Source organism: Stegostoma tigrinum, chromosome 29, assembly GCF_030684315.1.
Source record: "Stegostoma tigrinum isolate sSteTig4 chromosome 29, sSteTig4.hap1, whole genome shotgun sequence".
Taxonomy (NCBI): Eukaryota; Metazoa; Chordata; class Chondrichthyes; order Orectolobiformes; family Stegostomatidae; genus Stegostoma; species Stegostoma tigrinum.
In genome coordinates this window covers 450,724-468,209 of record NC_081382.1, presented here as the reverse complement: position 1 = coordinate 468,209, position 17,486 = coordinate 450,724, and the positions used below count along the sequence as shown (strand labels likewise).

The 17,486-nt window shown below is 43.9% G+C and overlaps 1 protein-coding gene across 1 annotated transcript in view; it reads right to left on the bottom strand.

The window, feature by feature from the left end:
* The window catches only part of LOC125448494 (alpha-2-macroglobulin-like), a 170,493-nt gene that overhangs the window by 79,170 nt on the left and 73,837 nt on the right, over window positions 1-17,486 (bottom strand). The window contains exons 23-29 of the mRNA XM_059638137.1: window positions 15,734-15,890; window positions 13,869-13,949; window positions 13,210-13,372; window positions 12,485-12,705; window positions 11,175-11,390; window positions 10,427-10,560; window positions 7,865-7,955 (exon numbers count right to left, since the gene is read on the bottom strand). Of these exons, the coding sequence (XP_059494120.1) occupies window positions 7,865-7,955; window positions 10,427-10,560; window positions 11,175-11,390; window positions 12,485-12,705; window positions 13,210-13,372; window positions 13,869-13,949; window positions 15,734-15,890 (1,063 nt within the window). The remainder of the gene's footprint in view (window positions 1-7,864; window positions 7,956-10,426; window positions 10,561-11,174; window positions 11,391-12,484; window positions 12,706-13,209; window positions 13,373-13,868; window positions 13,950-15,733; window positions 15,891-17,486) is intronic.

Sequence of the window (17,486 nt, the reverse complement as noted above, 5' to 3'; positions counted from 1 at the left end):
AGGCAAGAGAAGTGGAATGATAAAAACCACTGAACTTCACAGGACAGAAGGAGGCCAATCGGCCCATCATGCCTGCACCACTTCTGTAATGTAGTGCCAATCATCTGCCTTTTCCCAAATCCTGACACAACCTTACTATCTGAATAACCCTCCACTGCCCTCACGAATGCAACATTTCTAGGAAATGTATTCCAGATCCTCACAAATCACTTTGCGAAAAAGTCTTTTTCTGACATCATACTTGCTTCGTTTGCACATCACAGTCAATCTTGTTTTCGTTCCTTTCACGAGTGAGAACAGCTTCTCTCTATCTGCCCTGTCTATCCTACTCATGATTTTGAATATCTGAGTCAGATTTCCTCTCAGGCTTCTCTCCAGGGAGAACAGTCATAACTTCTTCAATATATCCTCAAAATTGAAATTTTTCATTCCTGGAAACATTTTGTAAATTGCTTCTGCAATCTCTCCAATGCATCCACATCTCTCTTAGAAATTGAACACACAACTGTGAACATCACTCCAGGTGAGGTCTAACAAATATTTTGTTCAAGTTCAAATCATCTCCCTATCCTTAAACTTGCTGCCACAACCTGGAACAATTCATCATTATTCCTTGTGCCATGAAAGATCAAAGACAGAAAAGAGGTAGCCAGAGGAGGTGTGAATGTCAAACTCCAGAACAACAGCCACTGAAAAGAAATGAGAAAGAGCGATGAAGGGTCTAGGCCCGAAACATCGTTCTTTGATTCTTGGGAGCTCTTCTGACGGCTCAAAGCCTTTGAAATCTTGAAAAAAAATCTAGGAGAATCTTCTGCTAAACTACATGTTAGTAGTCCTTGCTCCTGAGCTGCTGCTTGGCCTGCTGTGTTCATCCAGCCTCACTTTTTATTATCTAAGAGAAAGAGCGAGAGAGAGATAGAGAGAGAGACAGACAGAGAACAAAATAAAAACACTAATCCACAAAAAAAAATAGAAATGGGGCACAAGATACAGATGTTAAATCCTTGATCTAATTGTAGAGTCTGGAAAGTTAAAAAGTACTAAGTTGGGAGAGGACCAGCCACTCTAGGAGCTTGCACTGACTTCACTGGAACGATACAACACAGCAAGGTCAGGGAGACCAGATTGAGAGCAAAGCCAGGAATTATCCTGACAGACACCTGGAACTGTGGTATTATGCTAGCAGTCAGAGCCAAGTGTTGCACCATGAAGAACCCCCAGCTTGGTTACGCCAGAGTTGAGGAGGTTGCACTTGTGAATGCTGAGGATGAGACCGAAAAAAGTTAGTACAAGTAAAATGCCACCAGACACAGAAGGAATGGCTAGGCAACTGGAGGGTGAGGAGAGAGCAGATGAATGGCCAGCCACTGCACCTTCAGTGTTTGCTCAGGAAGGGGTGTGGTTCATTGAGGAGTGGTGCAGACAATCAAAGAGGGAACAGTGCCTTGGGAATTCTGAAGTGTTGCGGAGGGTAAAGCGTATTCAGCTGTGACATCACATTGAATGTGGAAATTAGTAGGTGCCGATTTGAATCAAAGCACATTGTCGAAATACAGTTGGGACATACTTTACTCATGGACAGTTAGGGCTACTCAGTCACACAGCTCATCCTGACCCCAGAAGCATCTACAGTTGGTTCTGCTATAATGAAATAGTCATGTTCCTGCGCAACATTGTGTTTTGAAAATCACGTGACTGAAATAACAGGGCCTACGCTAAAAGCAGGACAGGGTCAGACCACCAAAAAATATCACTCAAAATTGCTCAAAAATCACTCAAAAGCGCAACACAAAGGATAGCACAGTTTGAATAAATGTTTAATTCATATCTATTAATGAATTAAAAGTAAATTTTAATGACTTACCTTGAAAAATTGCCAAGATGACTTGGTCGGAGAGGTGCTTTTGGGGTTGCTCTGTCGTTACTACAGTGGCTGAGGATTGTCATCATCATCACCACCATCTTCAGGCACACTTGTAGTTTCAGGGTTAGGACAAAAATTGTTAATCCAGAAGTGGATGGTTGTGGTTCATTGTCTTCTGACTGTTTCTTGGGGGGTTTTATTAAGAAAAGACATCCAGTTTTTGCTGCTTTGCTGTTTTTCTTCTTTCATGAAGAAACTATTCATAGGGTGTCAAATAAGATCGTATTCCATGAACTGCTACCCTGCTGTGATTTCAATTGTAATTGTTGTCCTCTAAGAGCTGCAACTGCTTCTCAATTTCCCACAGGGTCTTCTTCATCTCCACTTTCCACTGAACTGTCAGCAACAAGTTGTTGTAGATCAGCTGTTACAGAGTTCTTCACAGTGGGATTCAAGCAGCTCTTCAACATCCTCACTCTCCACTTCTTCAAATCCAACTTGCTTTGTAAGATCAACACATTGTTCTTTGATTCTTGGGAGCTCTTCTGACGGCTCAAAGCCTTTGAAATCTTGAAAGAAAATCGAGGAGAATCTTCTGCTAAACTGCATGTTAGTAGTCCTTACTGACATCACCCCAGGCTCCGTAATAATGTCAATTGCATTCTTGATGTTAAAGCTCTTCCAAAATTGCAGAAGACTGTCCTTATCTTCCTCTGGGCTGCATCATCCAAATTGAAATTTAACATAAGTTGTAGCCTTCTTCATTAATTATTATTTTTTTCAGTGAGAGGAAATGCCATTACTTTCTCCTTGTCTAAATTGGCAGCTTCGCCACGTAACTTTACATGATGCAAAGCATAAAGATTTTTAAAATCAGCAAGCCAGCCACCGCTAGCGATAAAGGCAGACACATCTGCTGGATTTTCAGCTTTTCTTGTTAGACCTTCATAAATTGATAAGGTTTTTTCTTTTATGGAGAGAAAGATGATCCAAGATCACATTTTCGTTTGATTTTCTATCCACACACATAGGAGCTGCTCCATCTCCTCAAGCTACTTTGTCAGAGACCTCATAGGTTTGCTAGCACTCAGACATATTCCAGCAAAACAGCTTGCTTTAATCTTTTCTGCATTGTCTTTCATGGTGCGCAAGGTAGACTCCTACATTCCTGTTATGCAAACTATAACACTTGTTCTCTCATTCCGCTAAAAACGCTTTATAACATCTAGCTTTCCTTTTAATAAAATGTGAGGCTGGATGAACACAGCAGGCCAAGCAGCATCTCAGGAGCTTTTGTGCTCCTGAGATGCTGCTTGGCCTGCTGTGTTCATCCAGCCTCACATTTTATTATCTTGGAATTCTCCAGCATCTGCAGTTCCCATTATCTCTAGCTTTCCTTTTATATATTTTTTAACGATAGCCTTTCTTTTACGTTCACCACTTGCAAGTTTATCACCAGGATGCTTCTGGCCTACATGCTTATCACTTTGTCCCTGTAATTTGTGTGTAATACGGCAGACGTTGCAAAAAAAAACCCAAAAATCATGGGGTACTGTACCTCTCACAGAAAGCACTTCATGAATAAGGTTTGCAAAATGATCACATGATGCCAATGCAGAGACACTCTAGCTGCTAACATTGCACATATTGAGAGCACAGCCCCTGAAATGATCATGTGTTGTTGACATGTATTCTTCCATGCGCCAATGGATTGCATTATAGGCAACACAAGTTTGTGTTTTAGAAATAGCATTCCCCTATTTGTCAGTTGCATTATAGCCAGTTTGTGTTGCTGGAACACGTGTTATAGCAGAACCGACTGTATCTTCCTTTATCTACTTATTTCTAAGTCAACCTGTTCAGACATATCATGATACACTGATGGGACAGGTAGGACTTCAACCCAAACACTCTGCTGTCCCCTCTTTATGTTTACACAGTCGTTGAATTCAACAAATAATCCCAGTCAGCAGCTCAGTCTCACTTCACTGACAGATTCCTTGCTTTTCTTTAAATGAAAATTTTCAATGCAAACAATCCTTGAACGTGGGCTGATTTGACTGTTCATCTGGAAGACTGGCATGGGAAGCATCACAAAAAACGCACTAGCTTTCTATCCTCCGGGTAATCCAATGCTGGAAGCATGTGTTTGCATTTTGGAAGGTTTCAAAAATAGCTCTCTTTAAAAAATTTCACCCTTTAAAAGATGTAGCCTTTACATGCATTGACATAAATTCCCAGGAGTTTGACACTAACAGCTACGAAGATTGCCAGGATCAATTTTCTTACACCTCGGTCACTAAGTTTAAAAAGTCAAGGCCCCTAAAGTCTAGTTTTAGCCTTATATGTCCCACTTGGAGAAACATTTTCTCCACTTATCTATCTGTGTGATCAGGCTGGCTATCACCTCTCTGGTACCTCAATGTATACATCAATCCTATCCAGCTCACCAACTCCTTCTGTTGGGCTTCTTCTATCAACCTGTCTGTTTGTAGCCATTAAAACCTCTCAAACATAAGCATCTCTCACCATATCCAAGTGGTGTGTGTTCCACACATCTTGAATAGATTTTCTGGCGTAATATTGTGATACTTTCCTAAGGCCCTGTTCATTTTCAGACCTTATATTGTATTTACTGGCCTCTACTCCTTTGCCTTATTTTACCAATCTATACATCTTACTTTCTTGACTGTCACCTTGCAAATTTAGCTAAACTTTGCATTGACCATTGGCTCTCCCTACACTGGGAGTTGTCTTCCATTCGCTGGACCTTTCTGATACATTTGTTCCATTGTTGCCAACATTCAGCTGTTGCTCTCTGGAGCAAATAACTTGGCCCCCATTTACTAAGTCTGTAAACTTTGTCCATACTCAGACAGTCATTCATCTGTCAGAACCTGGGTAATGATGCTTGTCCACCATTGATGTCTGTGAACTGTTAGGTTAACTCTCTCGATGACTTGGTCATATTCTGTAAGTGTGTAATTGGCACTAATTAGCTTTGAGAAACGCACCTATAACCATTGGATTTCCAGTCTGTATAATTGCTAATTTTTTGATCACGAAAGATAACCTTACCTGGGCCTTTCCAACATGATTGCCCTTTTCCTTTGTCACATACCTGATCCCTGAATGAATCCTGCTGATGGTCATCCAGTATGTTGAATTTTCTCAGACTTCAGTCTGAATGAATAACCTTCTCCAGGGATGCAGATCATTGACATTCTCATTGTAGCCAGGCCATGATCACCTGTTACCGAAGGAATTTATGGATTTCTCCCCCACCCACCAAAACATGACCATGATGGGGTTCATACTTTCACACATGTACATCATTGACAAAATGTCTCCATTGTCAGTTAGGATTTTAGACAGTGGCCCCAATTCAGTCCCTTTCTATTGTCCTGTACCACAATCTATCTTTTCTTTTTACTACACTTAATTGCCAACTGGATGAATCCAATTATCATGTCCACAAAATACAGTGATTTTTTTTGACTCGTATCCCATACTTTGACAGTCCTGCTTTTCCTACTTTTCATTCCTTCAATTCATTTCAACAACATTGTTCTGATTGACTCACAGCACAGAAGGAGGCCATTTGGCCAATCCTGTCTATGCTAGCCAATAAATATCTCTCGGCATTTGCCAGCTCTTCATCCATAGCCCTGGATCAAAGCAAGTGAATATCTGAACACTGTTTCAATGTTTACAAGAATGTCTGACATATGCACTCTTTCAGGCAGTGTGTTCCAGGCTCCCACCACCCACTCAATGAAAAAACAATCTATCTTTTCTTTTTACTACACTTAATTGGATGAATCCAATTATCATGTCCACAAAATACAGTGATTTTTTTTGACCTCAACTGTCTTCTTAAACATTTCACTTTTTCATATAAATCTGTGCCGCTGGTTACAGACCCTGTAGTAATGGGATATATGCCTCCTTATTGAGTCATTGCAAGAGAGAGAGTGTTTTAGAGTCAAGCAACACAGAAAAGACCCTTTGGCCCATCAAGCCTTATCACTGATTTACACCAACTACACTAAGCCTACTTTACAGTAGAAACTACTCACTCTATTTAAGCCGATCATAATCTTATACACCTCTATCAGGTTACTTCTCAGCCTTTACTGCTCCAAGGGGAATAATCCCAGCCTGTCCAATGTTTCCTCAAAGCTCAAGCCCTACAGTCCAGGCAGCTTCCTGGTGAGTGTCCTCCACACACTCTCTCTCGTGCAATTATATCCTTCCTATAATGTGGATTCCAGTACTGCACACCATACTCTAGCTGTGGCCTAACCTTCATTTTATACAGTTCCAACATTCCTCTTCATATATTCTGTGGCTTGGCTGATAAAAGCAAGATTCCCATATGAATACGTGAATATGCACAGTAAGTTCCCTCTGTTCTTCAGCACCTTCCAGGCTGCCGCCATACATAGTGAAAACAAGCTTTGTTAGGTTTCCCAATGGACAGGAGATGGTCTAGTGGTAGTATAACTGGACCAGTAATCCAGGCCCCACAGCTAATGTTCTGAAGCTGAAATTAGAACTCAATAAAAAGACAGCCTATGGATGAACAGTTAACCATTTCTGATTTGTTTTTACAGAAACCCACTTCATTCACTCGTGACCCTTAAAGAATGAAATCTGCTGTCTTTATCCAGTCTGGTTTATATCTGGGAGGTTTGGGTCAAGCACCCTCTTGAAAATTAATCCTCCCCAACAAATTGGAGGACCATAAAGCTGACCCTGTGTCCCCTTCATCCAAGCTATCCCCCCAGGAGATGGGACTAACATACTCCCAACAAGTATCCTGCCATCTCTTGGGATCTACTGACAGCTCCAGCCCTCAAACTGAGTGGATTTTTATTGTGTACAGTCCCTGGCTGCTGTGAACCCACTTACAGAAAGACTGCAAAAAGATTGACAGGGTTTGATGAAAACTAGAGGGTTCGAAGAGGCTGGATAGGCTGGGTCATTTGTCCCTAGAGTGCAGGAGGCTGAGGGGTGACAACAGAGAGGTTTAAAAAAATCACGAGGGGGATAGATGAGGGGAATAGCCAAGTCCTTTTCCCCAGGTTAGGGGAGTCCAAAACTAGAGGGCATACATTTAAGGTGAGAAGGGAAAGATTTAAAAGAGACATGAGGATCAACTTTTTCATGCAGATGCATATAAGGAACGAGCTGCCAGAGGAAGTGGTATGAATATAATTACAGTATTTAAAAGACATTTGGACAGGTACATGGATAGAAAAGGTTTAGAAGGATATGGGTCAAATGCCAGCAGATGGGATTAGTTCACTTTCAGAACCTGGTTGGCATGAATGAGTTGAGCTGAAGTGCCTGTTTCTGTGTGTGACTACATACCCACAGTAAATTGGCTGCCTTGTAAATACACTAGGGATGGACAATTAGGGATGGACAAAAGCAGATGGCAAAGCCAGTGACACCCACATTCCTTGAAAAGAACAAAGAGCATAAGCTCTCAGTTTTCCAGGGTGAATTCCATCTGGCACTGCTCTGCCCAACTGACCAGTCTGTGATATGCTCTGAACTTCATGGTTCTCATCCTCATGATTCATGGCCCTAGCAGTCTCTTGGTCAAGGGAGATACGTTCTGTACAGCGATGATGTCTCTGATTCTGTTTCCAGTAATTACACCTAATGCCGATCTATTCTTCGCAGATCCAATCAAGAAGAGCAGAGTAAATCCACAGCTTAGGGAAAAGGATGATATTTTGGAAGAGGTTCTATTGTTGAAAATATGGGAACGAGAAGGAGGCAATGAAACACAAGGATTAAGTCGGCTGTGAGGAAGCGTACTGGAGAGAGTAGTGCAAGGAAATGTGTGCAGCATTGTGTTGGTGGACAGTCTGATCCCATAACTGGGTGGAGAGTGTGCAGGAGGGTTAAAAAGGTGAACCATGTGGAGCTGAGTGAAGGGTGGAAATTTTAGCAAAATTCAAGAAACGAAGCAAAGAACAAACTCACATTTTTATAAGATTCTTTATCAGCAGAAAATCCAGACAGGAGCTCCACTTCAACAATCACCATGTTCGAAGAAGGACGATCACCAGTGTAACTAAAATCGTGTGAGAAAGAGAGTGAGATTGAGGCTCATGGGAGAGCATGAAGTGAAAACAGTACCCACACACAGTAAATACTGACCCTTACTCTCTTAAATACAGACCATCACTCCCACAAACAGTACATACAGACACTCACTCCAACTCCCAATCAATTCAGACACTCATTTCCACATCCTGTAAACAATGCCCATACCTCCCATACCCAACGAGTATAGACAGCCATTCTCATACCCAGTAAATATAGGCAGTCATTCTCATTACCAGTAAATATAGACACTCACTCTGACACCTAGTGCATTCAGAGATTGACACTCCCACTCTCGCTACACACTGACACTCACTCCCACTCTCGGCACGTGCTCACACTCACTCCCACTCTCGGTACACACTGACTCTCACTCTTGGCGCACACTGGCACTCACTCTCACTCTCAGTGAATTACTGAATGGATGAGTCAGACACTTTCATAACATTGAAGCAGCAATTAGATGAATACCAACGTTTGAAACTAAGCTAGGGAGAATAGTCAAGATAATAAAATGTGAGGCTGGATGAACACAGCAGGCCAAGCAGCATCTCAGGAGCACAAAAGCTGACGTTTCGGGCCTGGACCCTCTCTGATGAAGGGTCCAGGCCCGAAACGTCAGCTTTTGTGCTCCTGAGATGCTGCTTGGCCTGCTGTGTTCATCCAGCCTCACATTTTATTATCTTGGAATTCTCCAGCATCTGCAGTTCCCATTATCTCTAGGGAGAATAGTCAACTGTGAGGGTGATGTTTAGTGACTTCAGAGGGACATTGTCAAGTTAGCCAAATGAGCAGACACCTGGCAGACAAATTTCAATGCACAGAAATTTAAGGTAACGTATATTGGTAGAGGAATCGCTGAGAGATAATACAGGATCAATGGTACAACTTTGAAAGAAGTACAGGGGCAGAAGGAACTCACGGTTCATGTAGATAACATTCACTGTTACTTCCACACGCTGTAAATACCAACTCACAATCTCTTGCCCAGATAATACTAAACCCCTACTCCAGCACCTAGTAAATTGCATCCAAAGCCATTAACTACAAATCCTCACTCCCACACCCAGTAAATACTGACCATCCCTCTCACAACCAATAACTACAGATCCTCACTCCCGAACCTAGTAAAGACTGATAGTCTCACCCACACCCATTTTAAACTCACCCTTACCCCCACATCCTGTAAATAATAACCTTCAATCGTCCACTCAGTAAATATTTATCATCAGTCCCATATGCAGTCAATACTGACCGTCTGTACCACATCCAGACCCAGATAATACTGACTGCCTCTGCCATAGTGAACAAATATTGCCTGTCAATCTCATACCAAATAAATACTGATTCTCAGACGCATACCAATAATTCCTGGCCATCATGCTTTCAACCAATAAATATTGACACACACTCTCAAACCCTGCAAATACTGACTATCCCTCCCACACGGTAAATACAAATCATCACTCTCACACCGAATAACTACTACCCACAGCCAGTAAATATTGCCCATTCCTCTCATATGCAGTAAATTCTGATACAGTGTCTCCAACACTCTCTAAATACTGACACCCACTCCTATACCCAATTAATACTGCGCTTCACACCAACCCACAGTAAATTCTGACTCTTACTCCCACACCCAGACAATATATCCTTGTCATCACACCAAAATCCACCAACTAATGAACCTCACTCCCAAGCAGAATGAATTCAAACACTCAGTCTCACGCCCAGTCAATATCAACCATAACTCTCATGACTGATAACACAACAGATGATGACTGTTATTGACACACCCAGTAAATACTGACCATCGCACCATGCCCAGTGAATACAGTCTCTCACTCCCACACCCAGTAATGACTGAGCGTCATTTCCACATCCCAGTAAATAGTGACATTCACTCTGATTGCCAGCTTATACTAATCCTTGCTCTCACACCCATTAACTACTGACTATTGCTCTTAGGACTGGTCAACACTGAACCACACTCTTACATACAGACCCTGTATTTCACTTTACATCTTGCTTCCAGTCCGCCATTATAAAAAGCACTGCAGAAATGCACCAGGATTCCTTGGACAACACCTTCTTAACTAGCGACACTTCCATCTAGATGGACAACAGACACATGGGAGTGCCATTGCCTGCAAGTTGCCCTCCAAGTCTGATTTGTGTGTGATGGTCAGTGCTTATTTGGTGTGGGAGTGAGGGTCCCTATTTACCAGTCATGCATCACCATATTTTCCATGTTGCTGGGTCAAAATCCTGGAATTCCTCCAGGAGTTCCCTCCCTAGCTGCATTATGGGTCTACCTAAAGCACAAAGACTGCATCAGTTCAAGAATGTAGCTCACCACCACATTCACAAGGGAAAACAAAGGGAAAGCAAGGAATCTTCATCCCCTCAATGAATTAAAAAAACCTCATGACTCACGTGACATTGAGAAAAATCCTATAAGTTTGCTCCCCCTGAAGCAGAGGGTCCAATGAATTTTGTTCCAACATTGCCACCGAAAGTTTGAAGACAGAATCTTTGGGTTTGACAGGTTCGTTATAACGGAGAATAGTCTGGGGATGGAACCATCAATTACTTTGTGACTAAAATAGCATCAAGTCGCCAACACTCACTAACAAATCCCCATAGCAACATTCTCAACATCCTGTGCCCCTCACTCCTGTCTCACTGTACCTCACTCCCACCTCCTGCTGTCCCTCACTCCCTCTGCCACTGTGTCCCTCACCCTTATGTGCTCCTGTCCCTCACTCACCTCCTCCCGTGTCCCTCATTCCCACCTTCCCCCCAACATCCTTCACTCTTGCCTCCTTCGTGCCCCTCACTCCCACATCTCCCCGCATCTCATTTCGACTTCCTTCTGTGTCCCTCAATCCTGCCTCCGCTGTGGCCCTCATTCCCACCTCCCTGTGTCCCTCACTGCCCCCATCCCCTTTACTCCCACTTCCCTGTGACCCTTAGTCTGCCTCCTGAGTGTCCTCACTTCTGCCTCCCTCGTGTCCCTCACTCCCACCGCCTACCCGCATCCCTCACTCCCACCTCCCTGAGCCCCTCACTGCCTCTCTCTGCTGCCCCTCATTCCTGCCTCCCTTGTTTCCCTTACTCCTGCCTCCACCAACTCCCCCACCCATGTCCCTCCCTCAGGGTGACTGGGGAAGCAGTGACTGACCTCGAGGAGGACACATCTGCTCCCTGTGATCAACACATTGTATTTTCTGGGAATCTCTGTCAAGGCTTCTCTCTGGAGCAGGAGCTGGTTGGAATCATCAACACGGAATTCCCTGTGGAATGTTGTTTCCGAGGTGACATTCACTGAGCTCTGATGACCACCTACATGGGTCAGCTCAGTGTATAGAGCCAGGGCCTGGAGAGCAACCACTGTGTCCTGGGGGCAGAAGGAAAGTGTTAGTCATTCTGATAGTGCACCCCCAACCAGCAAGCAGGAAAGCACACTGACACTCACATGAGGAAAGGCTTCAATCCCTGCCTTGACACAAGAGCTTTTAAAGGCTGGAGTAGAGCATTCATTCTATCATGCCTGCTCCACCATGCAGTGCAATTGTCGGCTAATCATTGGCTTCAACTCCACACTCTCGCCTCCTCACTCCCCAAATCCCTCCACCCCCCAACAGACCAAAGTGTACTGAATCTCTGTGTGAAATATATTCTGCAATAGGGCATTCATAACCCTCTGGGGTAAAGGAATAGAGAGCTGCACACCCCTTTGAGGGAAGAAACATCCTTTCATCTCAGTCTAAGACTGCCCTCCTCTCCTGAGAATCTGTCCCCACACAGGGTGGGTTCAAGGGTGAGGACAATCTCTCAGTGATTCCCCTTTTGCCTACCTCTTAGAGAACATTGTCAGTATCAATGAAATCCCTCTCATTCTCCTAAACTCCAGGCAACATTGACCTCATTCACTCAGCATTCCATCGCAGGACAAGGTCCTCCATCCCAGAAATAATCTGATGAACTGCCTCCAATGTATGAATGAAGCTGTATGCTGACTGCTTGTGACCCTTCTACAATCACAGCCATGTCACAGCCAACCTTTTCAGGATTCTCCTACCTTTGTACCTAGCTTCAAGTTATTAACAAAATTCAACATGTGATTCCCCATCTCTCTATTCATGCAGTTCTTATCTGATCCCCCAGTAATGTCCTTTGTTCTAGACCACTCTATTCAATACCTGCCAACTCCAAATCTTCACTATTCTGCTCACTTTCTGCTCTTGAATTTGATTAGCCAATGATTACCTCTGCTCTTAGCAATGTTAATAAACCATCCTTAACTCTATGAACCAATGTTGCCTATTAATCATTCCACCCTCACTGAATGCCTTCTGAAAATCTATATATACTGCATCTACCAGTTCTGCACACTCAACCTTCCTTATTCCATCCTGAAATGATGTGTACCTCTTCAGTGATCAGATCTCGCAGCCAGAATTATACTGAGGACCACTCTCTGGGTATTACCTGGGTTGATGCGAAGCCTCCATACGGATTCCTCTGCTTGACCAGCCAGCGAACAATGGATGTGGCATTGTCCAATTCAGAGTGTGTGATCTGGGGCTGAGAGAGGAGGGCCAGAAGCACATAGGCTGTCATTTCAACCTCCGCAGAGGGTGCTCTCCACCAGTATCCGTGTTCTTCCTCTCTCTCCAGGGTCTCCTCTTGCTGCCAATGAGTCAATCTGTCTGCAACCCAGAGATGGGAGGTTTACCATTAATTGTTCACAGGTCACAGAATCCCTGCAATGTGGAAACAGGCCATTCGGTCAAACAAGTCCACACTGGCCCTCCGAAGAGCATCCCTCCCAACCACATTCCCTTACCCATACATTTCCCATGACTAACCAACCTAACCTAAACATCCCTGGACACTACAGGCAATTTAGCATGGCCTATTCCCCTAACCTGCACCTTATACTGTGGGGTGAAACCGGAGCACCTGGAGGAAACCCACCCAGACAGAGAGAGAATGTTCAAACTCTGCACAGACAGTTGCCCGAGGGTGGAATCGAACCCAGGTCCCTGGTGCTGTGAGGCAGCAGTGCTAATCACTGAACCACCATGTCACCAACCATTGACAGCCCACAGGCCAAAGTCCCAGCACTCTCTGGCCAGAGGAAGTGAAAGGGTAGCGAGGGAAGAGAGAGCAGGAGACAGACACAGAGAGACTGTGGACGAACATAGCCATACCTGTTTTGATGGCCAATTTTTCCAGCCGCTGGAGAGCTCTTGTCCTCGCAAACTGGTCCTGGCCCAGCGTGAAGGTGTAGGCGAGAAGTGAGAGGGTGTAAGTGCTGTTCACTGTCTCTAATGTAGACCGCAGGCAGCTCAGGGCCCTGTTTGTAATCAGGCTCTAGAAAGACGATGGAGAGAGTGACTAAGGAACACTGAATCGCACGTAGAGCACATGGTGAAAATCCCCCACTTGCAATTCCCCATGCTCCTCGCCCCATATTCCCTCCCCAACCCAAACGCTTAGCAAATTCTCAAGCGCAGTCATCCGACATCCTCAATCCCCAACCACCCCCAGATTCCCAACTCCCAACAATTCCACGTTTCTCACTCCCAGACTCCCCACTCCAAAGAAATCTCCAATTCCACGCATTTCTCACCTACCTCCCCGTAATCTCTACTCTCAACAATCTGCAATTCCATGTTTCTCACCCACAGATTCCCAATTCTCAACGATTCCCAATCCCACATTTCTTACCTCAAAGTTCCCCACTCTCAACAATCCCAGATCCTACATGTTTCTCATCCCTGGATTCCCCACTCCCAACAATCCCCAATTCCACGTGTTTCTCGTCCTCAGATTCCCCAATCCCCGATGTCTGTGATGAAGTTCTCACCATCTCAGAATCTGAAAGTGTTGATTCCAATAACGCTGATGTCACATAAGCTGACAGAGAAATGTGATCATTGACTCCACCCTATGGAGACAGAGTGAGTGAGACAGAACAGAACTCTTCATGTTGTACACCTTCTCATATTGCGGCACTCCCTCAGTACTGACCCTCCGACAGTACGGCTCGCCCTCAGCACTGACCCTCCAACAGTATGACACTCCCTCAGCACTGACCCTCCGACAGTGTGACACTCCCTCAGCACTCATCTTCTGACAGTACGACACTCCCTCAGCACTGGCCCTCCGACAGTGCGACACTGCCTCAGCACTGACTCTCCGACAGTGCGACACTCCCTCAGCACTCATTCTCTTGAGTGCAGTAGTCCCTCAGCACTCCCTCAACACTGACCCTCAGATCATGCCGCTCTTTGAACAACATAATTGTTTTGTTGAAGAAAGTGGCTTTTTGACCAATCGTTCTGGTACCTTCTCATTAAATGAAAATCATCACCTTATCCCAATCTTTTGTTGTTACCCAGCACCTTTACACCTTATTTCCATGAAAATAATCATCCGTTGCCCTCACAGATGTCTCAGTTGGACCTGCTGTCACTACATTGCTAGTCAATAGATTTCATCAGAGTAGGAAGGCTGATGTTTTGGGCCTAGACTCTTCTTCAGGAAGGGCCTAGGCCCAAAATGTCAACCTTTTGCTCCTCTGATGCTGCTTGGGCTGCTGTGTTCATCCTGCTCTACACCTTGTTATCTCAGATTCTCCAGCATCTGCAGTTCCTACTATCTCTGAATAAATTCCATAACCTGACTTTGAAATATGTAAAAGATATTTTTCCTTACTTCACTTGGTGGAGCCAGTTTGATGGGCTGAAAGGCCTACTTTTATCCTTATGTTTTATCACATTCACCTTTGCTTCATTTGCACATCATTTTCCACCTATGCTCCTTCTTGTTGTCCCTTTTTGAGTTAGAACAGTTTCACCCTATCCATTCTCTTTATCCTACATATGATTTTAAAAACCTTAAATCACTTCTCATCCTTTTTGTCTCCAAAGAGAGCAGCCCCAACTTCTTCAATCTATCCTCATCACTGAAAATTCTCATTCTTGGTACTATTCTAGTAAACTGATTCAGCACTCACTCCAAATGTTCACATCTTTGCTTTAATGTAGCACCCAAATTGTACACGATACTCCTGCTGAAGTCTAAACTGTCTTGTATGAGTTCAACATTACCTTCCTGTTCTTGTACTCTGTACCCCTATTAGAAATCTGAGGGCAGTGTGTGTTTATCCTACCGTCTTCAGTGATCTGTGCACATATATACCCAGGTCCCTCTGCTCCTGTGACATTTCAATTTGTACTCCCTATTTTATGTTCTCTTTCTTCTAATCACATTGCTTCATCTCACACTTCTCTGCATTGAACCTCATCATTTTGGCTCTGCATAGACACTCCAACAGTCAGTTAGACAGGATTTCCCCTTTATTACTTTCATTTATTACTCTTGTTTATTCAGTATTGATTTAGTACCCACATTATTCCAAAATATTACCAACTTGATTTAAAATAATTATTTCTGGAAGCTTTCTCACCCGGAATTTAAACTGACTGGTCTGTAATTGCATGGATTATCGTCACAACCTTTCTTGAACCAGATTGTAATATTTGCAATGTTCTAGTCTTCTGGCATTTCCCCTGAGTCTAGAGCAGGCCGAAAGTTCATGATCATTGTGTCTGCAAATTCTACCCTCACGCACTTCCTTCAAAATCCTGCCAGTCATGGTGCCTTATTGACCTCAGATACCAATTCTTTTGACCCCGAACCCTCAGTCCTGCCTTTTGCCATTGGTACCTTGAGGGCATTGTTGAACAAGTATCCAAGGTTTTGGAAACAGCCCGATTCCAGTTGATGCCTCTGGAAGAATCTGACAGTGTCTTCTAGGATGTCATTATCAATGAAGATGTACTGACGAGCAGTTGCAAATGATTTCATCACAAAGGCTGTCAACCTGCAAGAAAGGGCTAAGATTATGATATTGAGGAAGCTGAATATTGACAGCTCTTTATGTCTTCTTCCTTAGTATTTTGTATGTTTTCTGTATTTTCTGCTGTCTATGTTGAGCTCTGTCTCTTGGTTGGTGAGCCTCTCTCTTACCTGGTTTTGGTCCCTCTCCTTCTGATAGCTCCCCACAATCCCCTCTCTTTGACCCATTCAGTCTCTTACAGAGGTGCGTCGATGGAATGTCATCACTATACTCTGGCAAAATGTGTGTGTGTGCGCGCGCGCGCGCGTGCGCATGTCTAAGAGAGAGAGAGAGGCTCCATTTTTCTTTGCTTTGCAATTACCATTTCCTCAGGACTCCACATGTGTGAGACTCTGCACATATCTTGATGATCATTTCCCACTGAATTCCAGTATGGGGTTGGTTGGTTTGCCAAGCTGATTGGTTTTCATGCAAACGTTTCATCTCTGATCTAAGTGACATCTTCAGCGCTGTCTGGACTCCATTAAAGTGCTGTTGTTCAGTTCGTTCTGAATTTATATGGCCCAATATGGTAGGTAGTTCTGTTTCCGGTTTTGCTTCGTAATGGTATGTGTATTTCAATATGTTTGTTCATGGTACCAGTGACTGAAAACCAGGTTTCCAGGAATACTCGCGCTTGTCTTTGTTTTGCTTGTCCTAGTACTGTAACTTTGTCCCAGTTAAACTGATGTCCTTCTGTGTCAGAGTGAACAGAAACGAGGAAGAGTTGGTCCTGCCATTTTGCTGTGGGTTGGTGTTCGTGTACTCTAGTGGCAGGTCTCCTGCACCTCTGTCGATGTATTGCTTCTTGCAGTTGCTGCCTGATGTTTTGTATGTCACATTTGTCCTGCTCATTGTGGGGATGGGGTCTTTCGTCCTTGAGAGTAACTGACAAAGCGTGGTTGTTGGTTTGTGTGCTATTATTATTCTGAGGAGTCTCGTAGCCAGTTCTGATGTGTTTCTAATGTAGGGTAGGGTGGCCAGTGTGTTGGGGCATACAGTGTCTTCTTGGTCTTGCTTGTTTGGCAGGCATTGACGAATGAAACTGTTAGGATAACCCATTGTTTGCAAAGACTTTGTATAGGTGTTCCTCTTCATTATTGCATAGCTCTGGGGTGTCGCAGTATGTTATCATTCGTTTAAACAGAGTATTCAGATAGCCCTGTTTGTGGACACTGGGGTGGCCACTGTTGTAATTCAGGATTTGGTCTGTATGTGTTGTATTTCTGGATCTGCTGGTGAGGAATTCCGCATTGTTCGTTTATTCCATCATTACATCCAGAAATGGGAGTTGCTGTTGTTTTCCTCTTCCCCGGTGAACTTGATCCCAGTAAATATGCAGTTAATAAGGTGGTGTGTTTCTTCTAACTTTTCTCATTCAATGATCACCGAAGGTATCACCCATAGTTTAGGCTGGATCTGGGGGAGGGCAGTGCGTTCCAGCCTTTGCATAACAGTTTCCACTATAAGATCAAAGATGGGTGAGCCCATGGGTGTCTCTTTAACTTGGTCATATACCTGGCCAGTGAAGACAAAGTGTGTGGTAAGGCATAGCTCACATAACTTCAGCATATTGTCCTT